The sequence below is a fragment of the Alosa sapidissima genome, chromosome 18 (genome assembly GCF_018492685.1).
Source record: "Alosa sapidissima isolate fAloSap1 chromosome 18, fAloSap1.pri, whole genome shotgun sequence".
NCBI lineage: Eukaryota > Metazoa > Chordata > Actinopteri > Clupeiformes > Clupeidae > Alosa > Alosa sapidissima.
Window position 1 is genome coordinate 5,848,769 of NC_055974.1, and position 14,481 is coordinate 5,863,249.

General features: G+C 43.2%; 1 protein-coding gene across 8 annotated transcripts; it reads right to left on the reverse strand.

Annotated features, from left to right (window-relative positions):
• Window positions 1-1,069: 1,069 nt before the first annotated feature.
• Window positions 1,070-14,421, reverse strand: mtmr1a (myotubularin related protein 1a). 8 transcript variants are annotated; one of them, XM_042070839.1, is made up of 18 exons: window positions 13,975-14,421; window positions 13,157-13,262; window positions 12,745-12,768; window positions 12,222-12,245; window positions 11,052-11,117; window positions 9,379-9,451; window positions 8,936-9,030; window positions 8,014-8,121; window positions 7,363-7,464; window positions 7,192-7,275; window positions 6,743-6,892; window positions 6,254-6,442; window positions 5,691-5,876; window positions 5,210-5,416; window positions 4,470-4,562; window positions 3,663-3,776; window positions 3,267-3,443; window positions 1,070-3,018 (listed from the first exon to the last, which is right to left on the reverse strand). In XM_042070839.1, exons 1-18 carry the CDS (start codon window positions 14,097-14,099, stop codon window positions 2,848-2,850), a joined length of 2,094 nt encoding a protein of 697 aa, XP_041926773.1. In that variant the 5' UTR covers window positions 14,100-14,421; the 3' UTR covers window positions 1,070-2,847. The 8 variants fall into 8 exon arrangements, with proteins under 8 accessions (XP_041926773.1, XP_041926775.1, XP_041926777.1 ...); XM_042070841.1 differs by lacking the exon at window positions 12,745-12,768; XM_042070843.1 differs by lacking the exon at window positions 11,052-11,117 and having other exon boundaries at window positions 13,975-14,420.
• Between the last annotated feature and the right edge of the window lie 60 nt (window positions 14,422-14,481).

Below are 14,481 nucleotides of genomic sequence, written 5' to 3' on the forward strand. Positions count from 1 at the left end.
GAATGAGAAGTTTGTGTTTCTATTAAGGTTAAAAGCAGACTGGAAATGAAAATATTATATGAATATACATATATATTGTGAAATAATTTATATTATATCATAGAAAATGGAAATACTTTAACTATATTGAACAAAAACACAATCTTTGTTAAACCTAAATGTATTATTAGGAAAGGCTACACCACGTCTCAAAATATTCAAAATGAAAAATATGACTAATAATTGCAAATTCTGTATAAAATAGGAAGAAGGTGCAGACTAATATTAGGAAAGGCTAATATGACTAATAATTGCAAATTCTATATAAAATAGGTAGGAGGTGCAGACTGATTGACAAATCAAAACATTTGACATTTATTGTCCAGGTGCATCTCAAGATGGTGTATGTAAAAAAAACAGTGATTCTAGAGATTTAATTGTTTCTCTGACTTGCCCCCCAACAGTAGGAGATATGGGAACAGAGTGTGCACACAGTGCCTAGAATACGTATTCTTCCCCCTTGGATATTTCTACTTTTACTGCTTTTATAAATGGCATCTTGGTCAATTTACCCTTTTACCTTTTTTACAATAATTTACAAAAAGGCCCTCTTTAATATCAAAGTGAAAGCAGATTTTACTTAAGCAATATATAATGCAAAATAAGTGATTGCATAAATATTCACCCCCTTATTGTTAATGATGGATTTCACTGAACTCTAGGGGATGTTCAGTGACTTGAACATTTTTTTGTATCCATCCCCTCACTTATGCTTGTCAATAACCTTTTCTTTGAGTTGTTTGGAGAGTTCTCTTCATCGTGGAATTATAGCCAGGAATACTGATTGATCAGTAACTGGACCTTCCAAACACAGGCATCTTTATATCACTATACTATACACATTCACTGTACTCAGGCAATCTCCATTTCACTAATTGTGAGACTATTAGCACCAATTAGCATCAACGAATGTGTAATTTTGAGGAACAGAAATTAATTGCTAAGGTTTTATCAATGTCCAGAGGCCAGCCTGACAGTACATTACAGGAGTTATTAATTGCAACACTAAATACATTGACTGGGAATCATCCTTTGTCATGTGTTTTTATTAACTTTTTTTCTGCTGGAATGTCAGAAGTTTCTTTGTCTCTTGTTGATAAACACCAAACAGAAATCTATGCCATCATAATGACACACTAAATCAAAGACGACACAAGGAATGCAAAGCAATAACATAAAATACATGTTCAGACAATGGGTCATCTATAAAAGCTCACAAGAAAAGGAAACATGATGATCATGGCTAAAAATAAAAAGTCTGAAATTCTGTGTACATGTGATTGGAAAAGTGGGTCACAATTTCAGTCTCTGAAGGCAACGTAAAAGCCCTCTTTGTGTCTCATTTATAAGAACCCATGCTAGTGCGTGAATGGGAAGCATACATGGTCAATTTAACCACTGAGACTCAGAACTGTTACACCTTTAAGGGGAACTATGCAGGGGTTTTTTAGCTTAATATACCTTCGGAGTCATTGGAATGGTTGTCTTTTTCTAGGGTGAATGGTGGCCGTCTCGCTTCCCCCTAGCGTTTGTGAGCTGGAAAACCAGCCTTGCAACTTTGGGCCGGCGGCCTCAGAGACAGAAAGTCTTGCGGTCTCGCAATGTAACAAATTGCTTTACTGCACTACACACATTACACGCCAGGCACCGGCTAGAACAAGGTAGCAATGGAGTTTCTCAGACATTCGTCATGGAAACCTGCGAGAAAACAGCGAAGAAATGGCCAAAACTGCATTGGGGGGCTTTAAACGTCACACAGTTTCTTACTCATTCATCTTCATTGTGGTACACTTGGGTCTATTCAGAAAGTACTGTGGAATCTTCCCTCAGTTAGTTTGTTTAAGTTATGCTCAGCAGTCTCAGTGATATGGTAAGCTGGAGATGAAGTGTCTGAAATGACTCAAAGTCACAATCAGCCAGTAGTAAACATATATCAAAGTAATAAAATACTGAATGAAATCCAAAGAAGCTTAAAGAAAACAACATTTTAACATATTTCCTTTGAGAAGTAAACAAAAATGAAAGGGCTTACATTATACAAAAGGGATTTGGCATTTTCACATTGGCTTACTATGCATTAAGATTGAAACAAAATGACCCTATAAGGTGCAATAAAATACTGACAAAGTATCAAAACACTGTCTATGTTTGTGACAGAAACACAAAAGAAGGGGCACGTGTCCTGGAACAACTCACAAGTGCATGGGGACACAAGACAAGACTGACTACACTGACTCTGAAGATACTGGCCAACAGTAGAGTAAAAATTAGCTTCTGGTGCCACTAAAACTCATCAATAGATTGTTTACTATGGCTGATGTACAAATATATTAATTTGACTGGTTCAATATTTACATATAAACTATCAAACCCAAGTATATTATCGATACATTATAAGCTAACATACATGAGTGCACTTTCTTCAATTCATGTGAAAATCTAAAATGTAACACCAAAAACCAGCTTATAGTAACAGAGTCTATTGATTCACATTTCAAACTGAGATGGCAAAAGTGTCTAATGGTAGGCACTGTACTGTATGCTCAGTAAGTCTATACTCCCCGCCCCCCATCTCTCTGAGTGCATATTTCATATGTTTTGTGTGAGAGAGTGACAAAAGAGGGAGTGATTGTGCACATTGTGTTTGCCAGTATGTGTGTGGGTAAGTGCATATGTGTGTGTGTGTGTGTGCATACATTTGTAACACTTTAAATCTGTATCTGTTAGATGAGCTTGTGTGCGTTGTGTGTGTGTGTGTGTGTGTGTGTGTGTGTGTGTGTGTGTGGTGTGTGTGAGCTGGGCTGTCTCTCAGGCGGTGGTGTGCAGGGGTGAGGGGCCCCCGTGCGAGGGCGAGGAGTTGTGCTCTGAGGAGGAGGAGAGCGAGTGGGAGGACAGCACCTCCCTCTGCAGCTCCTCTGCCTTCCTCTGCAGCTCCGCACGCAGGAACAGCAGCTCCTTCAGGTTCTCGTGCACCGGCATCTACACACACACACACACACACACACACACACACACACACACACACAGAAAAAAGAGAAAAAGCACTTAATCTCAGTGCATTCCATTCTATTCTATTCTTTTCATGTTTTGATATTCTCTGTATGTGCTGTACTATAAGTTTTGTTCTTCTACAACAGGCAGCAGTAATTAATAATTATAACATAACATCCCCATAAAAGTGTGTGGTACACACACACACACACACACACACACACACACACACACACCTGTGGCCTCATGCGGGGGTTCCAGCGAACATAGTAGCTGACCCATAGCTCCAGGTGCCGGAGGCTGGCCAGTGGGTAGAGCACGTGGTGCTGGTAGTCCACGTAGAAGGGGTTGGTGAAGTCCTCCGCCTGGCTGTTGATGTAGGACCACAGAGACACCGTCTTACTCTGCACCTCCTGAGAGAGGGATGAATGGAGGGATGGATGAATAGACAGACAAACAGACAGACAGATAGATAGAGGGGGATGAGCAATGGAAAAAAGTAGAAGATCATAAAGAGTGAAAAGAGGAAAAGGCAGATAAATGGGATATTTAAGTACAGTAATGTATTGATAATGTAAATGTAATTTGGTGTTCCAGGTTAAAATCTCCCCATTTACTGTAGTGGTCCAAACCTGCTCAACTCTCTCCTTCTCGCTGTTGCAGAAGAATGTACCAAATAGGCAACTGTAGAGGTGGTCCAGGATGGTGATGAGGAAGAGCTCATTGAACTCGAAGGCAGCAGGGAACTACACAGTGAGCAGACAAACATTTGTGACCAATGGCAGAAACAAACATTTTGACTGAAAAATTCCTTCCATTACAGTAAATGTCATAGCCCACATTAAATCATTTTCAAGAGGTAAAAGCAGAACTTGATTGTGAAGCTATTTCAGGATGAGTTTGAGGAACTCTAAACAGAGGAGGCAACAAGCCACTGGAGACTCTTAATAACTCTACCTCCAATAATTATGATCTATTGACATAATAAGAAGTGCATTAATATGACAGATGATTTTCATCTTGATCCCTTTTAGCCATAGGCTACCTATAGGCTAGCTGAAATAACCCATTTCTAGTGAATTATGCTAGGCTAACAGTTTCAGCCTGGTTTTCTGCACACACAGCGGAGATAAGGGATAAGATATGCACCTTCTTACTTAACTCTGGGGTAGACGGCAAACATAAGGTTATTTAGTTAAAATGTGTGTTCTTAACTTGTACTGATGTTTAAAACCAATAACATTTTCAATCACAAAAAAAATGTTGGTGTGTTCTTTTAAGTTGACAACACTGGCTATATTGCAAATGTTTTTGGAAAATGCTCGGAATGTGCGTTCAGAGTGTGCACAAAGTGGAATTATAATGTCGGTGCTTGGAATGTGGAAGTATGAAAAGTCCCTTTCAGTACGGACCGAGTGGGTCAAACAAGCTGTACACACCTGTCTCATGATCTGCCACACACAGTCAATGAACTGCACGAAGAGAGGGGAGCGCTCCGAATTAGCATGGTTCTCATCTCCATGACCCACACGCTACAAGGAAAACAGAGAAACACTCAGATAAGCACGGATATCTACACACACACATCTCACACACACACATACATTTCTTCCAAAACATATATTTAAAATAGAAACCATTTTTCCAAATTTGGCAAATTACAATTGGCAGGTCTCACACTGAGATGCCAAGGCTTTTGCTTTTACACCAGACACCCCTAGTCTCTAACCTGACTCTCGCCAGATGAATTTCGTTCCGCCTAGCTCCACTCACATCCATCTGGGATCGCTTCCGTTGAGAGTGATTTCAGCACGAGATTGTATGGTAGAGCCAATCAGGACGCAGGGCGGGAGTTTCATAGATGTGACGTAGCGTAGAAGCGACTGTGAGACTGTTCTTAGCATCACGGGTTGGCTTCGATGTGAGTGCAGTAGCACGTCAATAGATGACGGACAACTGGCTTATCCAATCTTATGCAAGGATTTTTTTAAATGGCCCAGCCTTCTGAAGCACCACTCCAATGGATCGATCCCAGATGAATGAGTGGAGCTAGGTGGAACGAAATTCATCTGGCGAGAGTCAGGTTACCTAGTCCCCAGGCTATGCAAAAGACCTCTTTAAGAATACTGTTACGCAAGCACACACACACCCACACACCCACACATACACACACACTGACCGAGGCGAACTTGTGTCCGAAGCCGATCCACTCCTTCTCCAGCAGCACCTGGAAGCCCCTGAGGGTGCGGTAGTGGCTGTCCAGCATCAGCATGGCCAGGGAGGTGAGCTGGGCCGTGCGGTCCCAGCCGTCGCTGCAGTGCACCACCACCGACGACTTCCCCGACTCCAGCTTATCCGCAATACGCACCGCACCTGCCAGCAGGAGCTGCGAGACAAAGACACGTACGGATCACACATTTTTATTCTCGTCTCCACTGCTTCACTTACACGTTTATAGACTTGGCAGTCAGATACTTTCGTCCAAAGTGAGAGTTCAAATTGAGGAACATCAATCAGAACAAGAGAACAAGAGAAAAAGGGAGAAATAAAGAGAATCGGACTATTATCACCTAACATCAAATTAACAACAACAAAGGACTAGTGACAAATGTCGTGTGTATGTATTGCTGTGTGTGTGTGTGTGTGTGTGTGTGGCTCACCCTGATGTACTCCAGCCAGTGAGTGCCGTCGATAGTGGAGAGCCAGTGCTGGTCATCGATGGTGGGATAGACCACCTCCTTCAGCTTCCTGAGGGACTCGCGCATGACGTGAATGTTGGGGATGTCCAGAAAGTTCAACTCCACGTTGGGATAGAAGTTCTCACTCTCATAACCTCCGTCCTTAGCCTGTGGGAGGGAGGGGAGAGAGAGAGGGAGACGGAAAGAGAGACGTTATTAAAGGGTTGTAAAAAAACAGTAGATTCAGCCAAACACTGCGATTTTTAAGTGATTTTATCCCGAATCAATCGGATCCAAAAACCCAATTCCGGCCCAATTCCGGACTGATTTATCGTGACAGCACAATGACCGTTCTTGCTCTGGTCCAATCTGACTGGATTTCTAGCATGTCAGAATTTTTTATCTGATGTCTTTTGCAGTGTGAGCAGACGAACGTACAGTGTGAGCATATCAAACACAGGTACAATGTGAGGTCCATATTGTATGCGACTGAAGTATCGGTCCACAGGCATCAGTGAAAATGAGAACCCATGAACACTGGGCACCTTGTTGGTGTCGGCCACGCTACTCTGACGGGCATCGAAGATGGTGAGCTTGTGCGACTGGGCGTTGGCGTCCATGATGGTCTGCAGGTAGCGCTCGTCCTCCTTGCAGCGGCGGTCAGAGGGGCCGACCAGCGGCTGGCTGCAGCGCACTATGGTGGCCTGGGTCTCCGGGTGGATCCAGGAGAGGACCTGTGAGAGAGCAGAGGCAGGTGGGAGAGGGATGGGACGGGGAGGAAGAGAGGCCAAAATTACAGATGTTTCATGCCAATTAAAAACAAAAAAATACTGAATGAACACATACCTAGCACACACACACGTCAGAAAACATATTTACTTATATGTGCATGGAGTACACAAGTAGTCTATACACAAAAACACACAATAGACACACACACGATAACACTCACTTTCTCTCGTTCTCTCTCTCTCTCTTTCTCACACACACACGCACACACACACACACACACACACACACACACACACACTGACCGGTATGCGGTGCTTGGCTCTAAAGGAGGCCACTCTCCTGATGTCGTCCTCGTCGATGTTGTTGGGGATGACGAGCAGAGCAGGGTACGTGTCACACACCTCATAGTTGCTGTTCAGCTTGCTGATGGTCCAGCTCTCATTGGGGAGACCCTGAGGAGAACTCACTCATTCATTTCCATTCATTTATTTCAGCAAAAACCTTTTCCCAAAAGTGTTGCACATTATTACATTTTGTGGACATTTTGAGTCTTCCCCATGCCTATGAAGACAGCATTTTTAATTGGTTGTTTTTACCATAAATTGATACTTCTAATGTTTGTAATGGAGCTTACTGTTAATGTTATGTTGTATTCTAATGTTGGTGTTTTCGGTCATAATGACTGGAAAGATTTATTAAGAACAACAGTGGCATCAGGTAATACCCTCCAGAGTAAATCCCACACTGATACCTGTCTCTTGTATTCTGCCACGGGGTCATACACCTTCCACCCATCCATCGGATACTCCTCCTTAAACTGAAAGGCGAAAAGGGACTAGAGGAGAGATGAAAGCGCAAGTTGAGTAAAAGCTCTTTCGACCAATCAAATTAGATGTATCCCAAGAGAGACGACAGGACTCACCAGATCGTGCGAGAGGGGGAACGCATGCTTAGTCAGCATCTCCATGACATCCACATTACTCTGCTCCTCCTTCTTGAAGGCAAACCTGGGGCTGCGCATGTCCTGAGACAGGAGACGTGCGGATTAAAACCACTGATGATTCAGTAGGAGACGTGCGGATTAAAACCACTGATGATTCAGTAGGAGAAGCGCGGATTAAAACCACTGATGATTCAGTAGGAGAAGTGCGGATTAAAACCACTGATGATTCAGTAGGAGACGTGCGGATTAAAACCACTGATGATTCAGTGTGAGATGGGATAGGAAATGCAGTGGGTATGCAGTGTTTCCCACAGAACTGAATTCTATTTGAGGGGGTAGCTTTGCAGAATTAACTTAAATTCAACAGTTTTTAACAAATTAGCGTAGCATGATGAACCAGATTTAAGCATAATTTAGTACAACCTGGAAAATCATTGTGTGGTGGTCAGTGTTGATATTGTGGTTGATATTGTGGTGGGCCGCCACAAATAAGTCAATGGGAAACACTGGGGTACGACTACGAGGAAGAGTTGAGACATGTGGCTTGCTCTCTCTCATTTTCCTCATGTCTCTCTCCAATATACTCTTACAGACATGCACGCACCTCCATGCACACACACGCACACACACCTTGCAGACAATTTCCATGCCGCATGTGTTCTCTCCATTGCTTTGCACACTGATGGTCTCCAGACGGCTGATGGCCCCTAGGTTCACATCCATCAGGAAGTATGGCTCCTGGAGTAGACAGACACACACACACACACACACACACACACACACACACACACACAGTTTACATTCTATCACATTTCCCAATTAAAGTGAGATATCTATTTCCCTACATTTACACACAAGAAGAAAATGAACAGTGCTGCTACATGACACTGGAGCCCAATAAAAAGTTCCTCTCTTTGGAAATGTAACAGAAGTGTGACAGAAACCAGAGCAAACACAGCTTGTCACATACTCATTTACAGCCAGCTATATACACTCTTTCCAGACAAGAAAAACACACTTGTGAATTTAGCAACAGGAAGAGAAAATGACTATACTCTTGTCAACATGACAAAATGGGGAGGGGGAACTGTGTTGTGAACAGAAAACAGATATTCTGCTGCACGTTGTCATCAAGGGAGCTTTTGTAGCTGGCACGCAGGTCAAGCATTCAGTTCGCAGAGCATCTGCTGCAACAATTAGCTTCCATTATAATCACTGGAACTGGCTACACCAGATGTGAGAGCGCAGCACACATTAAAAAAAAAGAAAAAAATAATAGACCAGTCTTGTAAACTATTTTTACGCTCCGCACACAGAGTGCTTCCATTGTACGACTGCTGTAGCCCGTCTCTAAGGGTTTAAAGTAGCCTGATAGAAGTTGTGGAAAGTACTGTACATAGACAGTTATGGTGAGGTAGGTAAGGTGTACTTTTCTAGCAAGGTTCTACCACAGATGCTTGATTTACTCCTTGATTGCTCCGCTTCAACCCTCTGATTCCACTCTATTTGTCCAGCAGTCACTCTGCATGGTCATCACACAACACGGCCTTACCCGCTCCAGACTGACAAAGTACAGCTTGTAGTCTGTGACGGTCAGCGTGCCATTCAGTGCTCCACTGAAGGGGCAGATGTACATCACATCCTTCGCTGAAAAGAAGGACAGACAAGAGGCTCTTTATTTCATACATGCAGCTATGGCAGGCAGTCAATAGTCTTATGTTCTTTCAGTGTGCTCTTTCAAGTGTACTGAATAAAGTGCTCTACAGAGTCACTGTGAATTGTTGAGGATGTTTTTTTTTTATCTACCATTCACTTTTGAAAATTACAACATGTGCATCAGTTGTGAGAACAAGTACTTAGGAACCAAATGTTTTAACTTCATTAATTTCCTCATTGTTTTACTGTTTTTCTTTTTTTAAATCAAAAGTCCCTTTGGACCCAAGTGTCATTTAAACACCTGAATTATAACTTTTAAGTTGTCAGGTGAACACTGACCTGTGGCTCTGATGGTCTCTCCAGGGACCAGTGGGACCTCGTCCATCTGAACGACGGGTTGGTGTCCAAACACCTAAATAATGAAATTACTATTCATTCTTAAATCAACACTGGACACTGGTCAGAAGAGTGGGCATAGCAATAGGACACCTGGATGGTAACAGCAGTTCAAAGGAGTGGTGGAGTGCAGCAGAGAGACGCAAAGGTGCAGACAGCAACAAGCAGGGAGTCTAAATCATGCCTCTGCACCCCACACACCCCAGACTCTATTCCTGCTCCAGTAACTGCGTTGTATTTGACCGACCACGCAGTTCAACCCTGCACCTGCACAGGGTCCAACCTGCAACCTGCAGCACCTCAGATTGGGAGGTGAGTTTGCAAGCAATGGAGCTAAAACCATTGACTGTATATTAAAAAATGGGCTAAAACCCATGGGTGCTGCTAGCATATCTTACTAGCACATCTCTTGAGGAGTTGGGAGGGAGGTTTACTTAAAGGAGAAGTTCGGTGTGATATTGACCTAAATTGTGTTGAAACATGATACCGAGTGTGAACTTTTGTCTCATAGCTCATCTCGGCTTGTCCCCTGCAGTCCAAAATCTGGCGCTAGTTAGCTGATGCTACCAACAGGTTTTCAATGGGGGTGGATAGGATATATAATTCCATGGAAATGCATGGATTCTAGTTGCTGCTGGAAGCAACTGGAATCCATGCATTTCGACAGAATTATTTTTGGAATCTGATCACTTATCATACCTGTTCATTCGTACTTGTCGCTCGACTTATCGTGACTAAATTCAAGATGGCGGCAAACGGTAAACTTCCTGAAGGTACTGTCTGTATAAATCGTCTTGTAAATAAACTACCAGTTCTTTATCAAAGCTCTCAATGTCTCGTTTTAAATGTCAGGGCCCTCGGGAGTCTACCAATGAAGTGTAGAGCTACTTTGAGCCTCGTAAATGGTGTAAAACAGTGATTTATTTGCATGGCTAGCCCGATGCCCGAGGCACCCCCATTGAAAACCTGTTGGTAGCACCGGCTAACTAGCGCCAGATTTCGGAGTGCAGGGGACAAGCCGAGATGAGCTATGAGACAAAAGTTCACACTCGGTATCATGTTTCAATACACTTTAGGTCAATATCACACCGAACTTCTCCTATAATATACATAGGCTACGGCAGCTATTGGTACAACTGGCTACCTTTACACTCCCGGTGAAAAGGTGTGGTTATTAACTACTGAGACTAATGCTGTAAAACAACGGTATTGAAGAGAATTAGTTATTTGACATTCAATATTTACTGTTACACCTCATTAAACCTAAAAACAGTACAAAAAATCGTTGGTTTCGGCTCCTCTTCCAACAATATTATTATTAGTGAGTGCTAATTCTACTCATATATTGGTAATAACAGTGTTGCTATTCATCACCATGTGTATCTGTTTTAACATTGTAATTATTAGTCATTGATTAGCTCACTGAGGCGTGTTCAGCTAGTTAAGAGCACTAGTGAGTTCAGTCATATCAGGGCGATATGCAGCAGGACGGCGACCCTTAAGGAAAAGACTCAAGCTACTGGTAAGAGAAGAGACAGAACAAGGAAGAGAGAGAGAGAGATAGAGAGAGAGAGAGAGAGAGAGAGAGAGAGATGAGCGTTAAGCATGAGACTTGCCATGGAGTGGGAGTTGAGCTCAGAGTCGCTGTCATACTGAGAGCCCTGTCCTCCCTCACACGAGTCCTGCACAGCAGCATGGGATGGAACCCAAAGTGAGAGCAGAGAGAGGGAGAGGAGGAAAGACAGAAGAATTAAGAGAACACAGAGAAATATAGAGGCATGGGGTTAGTGCTGCTACTCAAGTGTGATTAGAGGAGGAGAGAGAGAGAGAAAGAAAGAGGGATAGGGGTTAAAAGAATGCAATATTATAGCAGAAATATTTCTGAGCTCTAAAGGTCAAGCCCCACAGACAAACAGACACACAGGAAGTGAGATGGGCAGGGTCTACAACGTGACAGAGGAAGTCTGCTGTGTGTGTGTGTGTGTGTGTGTGTGTGTGTGTGTGTGTGTGTGTGTGTGTGTGTGTGTGTCAGAAGGTAGACAGCAAGATTACCGCACAAAAGCAATTACAACAGACAGTGGTAAGGCAGTATGACGGCACTGAGGATAACCATTATGGTCAATGACTGTTTCATCAAGGCTCAGTTTTGAAATGTACTCAATTTGACTGCAGACAGTCAACTGTCCAGTTACAGAACAGATCCTGTACATAGAGACAAGAAGTAGGAAGTTTCCCATAAAGCATATCTGCACTCGAACGCCTCCCAGATAGCCAAGTTATGTTGCTTCAGTGATAAACTGCCTGTCTTCGTCAGATCGACTACTGACAAATACTATGACGATATATACTGATTCAGTGTAACCAGGCTTTCTGGGCAGGGCACTATAAGTGCATTCAAATTCTAACCAGAAGTGCACAAGTATGCCCTCATTATCTACTGAGTATACTTTCTCTGCACTTACAAAGCAGTAACCTGTCAACTGTAAGGGCCGTAGTGTACATCACATTGCAACACAAACATGTGTCAGAATGCAGACACACTCGGCCAAGGACAGAGCAACAGGGCGAGTTGCACAATGACCATTAGCCATGTCTAGACTGGCACTCAAACACAGAGGATGAAATAAGGAGGAGAGAAAAGCACAGCAGTAGAAAGTTTCTCCATCAAGATCACAAATGGAGAATGGAGAGAGGAGCTTTAGTTTTTCCCCACTTTAGTATCCCAAAAGAGACAAATGTCACCGAAAACATCTTTATAGTCTTCCTAACCCACATCTCAGTCTTACCCTTAGATTGGGCCTCCTGGATACCTATAGGTTGCAGACACAAACCAGACAGACAAGGGAATTAATACATTCACATGCAGACACACAGACTGCTTGATTAAGACAGACACAATCATGACATACACACTGCACACTGAACAGTCTACACACCACCTTTCCAAAAACAAAGCAAAGATTATAGGGTGTGGAGATGTTATGGGGAGCAAAAGGATCTACGTTCTAAGTCTAGCTGAGACACAGGCGTATGCCAACGCTGGGCTTGTCCACTCTGAAACTAAAGAATTCACAGGAAGTCTCCTGCGGAATGCTGTAAACAGTCAGGAAACGTGGACAAACAATGATACGCGAAGCCATCTAAAGCAGCAGCATTGGGCGTGATGAAACGAAACATTTAGGCTTCTCTAGTTCATCTAGTTTTCTTCTTCGCAGAGGCAGCAGTGGCACACTAACATTTGCCTGCCCACATAGAACACACACACTCTCACTTGCACGCGCACACACACCACTGCTGCAGCAACCTTACCCTGAGATCTTTTCTTCTTCCAACCTGTTGTTAAAAAGATGCATTCATTACAGCAACATGTTATTAAGTAGACGTCTTGCTGCCTGCAGTCTCTCCTCTATAAAGTCAGTAGCTTGGAAGTCAGACACCACAGGCAATTAAGCAAATTGTCTGTATATAAATAATCCATTTAGACAGGATTAGAGGGTCTGTTTTGATTTAAATTGTGTGAAACTTCAATCAACACAGGATTAAATGTCCTGGCCATATGTCGTCTTGGCACCACCGTTAATAGAAGTAGGCTACCTGGTTTAATCGCTCCATAACTCCAAGACACTTAAGCTTGTAATTTGACATAATAAAGGCTAGCCGGGTTTCCACCCTATCAGCAAAACGGAAGACGTGGGGGTTAATATAGAACCTTGTGTCTTGCCTTTAAATCTCGTGAGGGAACCTCGGGTGGAAGGCCTGCAGACACCTGGCTGTTCAGCGTTGCGGCTATGAGCTGTTTGCACCATTCCACGTGTGAGCCCGTGGGGCTACGAAAAGAGAGAGAAGACAGAACAGGAAGTTGACAAGACAAACCCTGATGTAAACAATACAGCATAATACAGTGTATACAATACATACCACAGACTAAATAATCTAGTCTTGACAGTCATCGAACAGTTTTAACAACTCTTTACAAGAGGCGGCAAGGTCCCAGTGCATTAGGACATCTGTTGGGATAGCATGCTTAGGGGGTGTTGTTGTTTTGATACTCTCACTAGCCCACAATACAGGCCTCAAGTATTAGAACCTCTCGGTGAAATATATATCGTACGTCATTACACAATAATTACCCAATGCACCGTCAAAAAGGATAAAAAATAAGAAATGTAAAGTTACATTTTACGCAATTGTGTCACATCGGAAGGGATTATCCACGAAGCCCCCCCCCGCGCGCGCCCCGAAAAAAACAAACAAAAACAAGATAAGGCTAGGTTTCACAACAATGCATGGTAGGCTATAGCCTATAGACGGGTAACTTAAATGGACTATTCTATAGGCCTAGTATGATGCAATATAGTAGGCTATAGCTCGAAGAAAATCCAACGTAATCGACATAATTCTATGAATGCCCCAAAACGGAAACTGTTGCCCTTTCTACTCGGCGACATATGGGTGCCTTACACACTGGAATAAAGAAATATACATTTCACAAAAATATTTCTAGAGAAAGTTGAACGAGAGAAATATTCGCAAATTCACCTGTCCAATGTTTCCACGCTCGCTTGTCTCGATCCGGTATTTCCTCCCAGAGTCCGAGTTGGTTTTCTGCTGGGGACTGGCGGTTGCGCTGGGCTCTCCGAGCCAGCACTCGATTGCTTATCCATTCCTCCCGCGTTTCCTTCCCTACAATATTGTATCAGTTTAGTTTTTCCTTCCTGTGCTGACAGATTTGGGTCAATTCTTTGATGACTCTTGTTTTCAGGATGCCATAGCTGAGCCCCCTCCTATCAGCCAAATCGCATGCAGCACCCCGCCTCGCAGCTTCCTGTACAGCGTTGCGTTAACTCTACTGCTGACAAATAGCGCTTCTGTTTATTTATTCGAGGAAGACAATCTCGAACACACTCCGAGAAGATAACCTCTGATTACCCAACATGCATTTCATCCTTTGTAACAGCCGCGATGGGTCTGCAATGGTCTGCAACTATTCCAGCTAGCCAGCATCAGCACCACCCCTCCCAGACGGCTAGAATTATGGATGTCGTA

Excerpts from the sequence above, each read along its gene's own strand:
- mtmr1a (XM_042070839.1), bottom strand. The coding sequence starts at position 14,099 with ATGGATAAGCAATCGAGTGCTGGCTCGGAGAGCCCAGCGCAACCGCCA. Across the intron at positions 13,263-13,974 it reads AGCGTGGAAACATTGGACAG|CCCCACGGGCTCACACGTGG; the intron begins GTGAATTTGCGA and ends CTCTTTTCGTAG. Across the intron at positions 9,031-9,378 it reads AGAGACCATCAGAGCCACAG|CGAAGGATGTGATGTACATC; the intron begins GTCAGTGTTCAC and ends CCTTCTTTTCAG.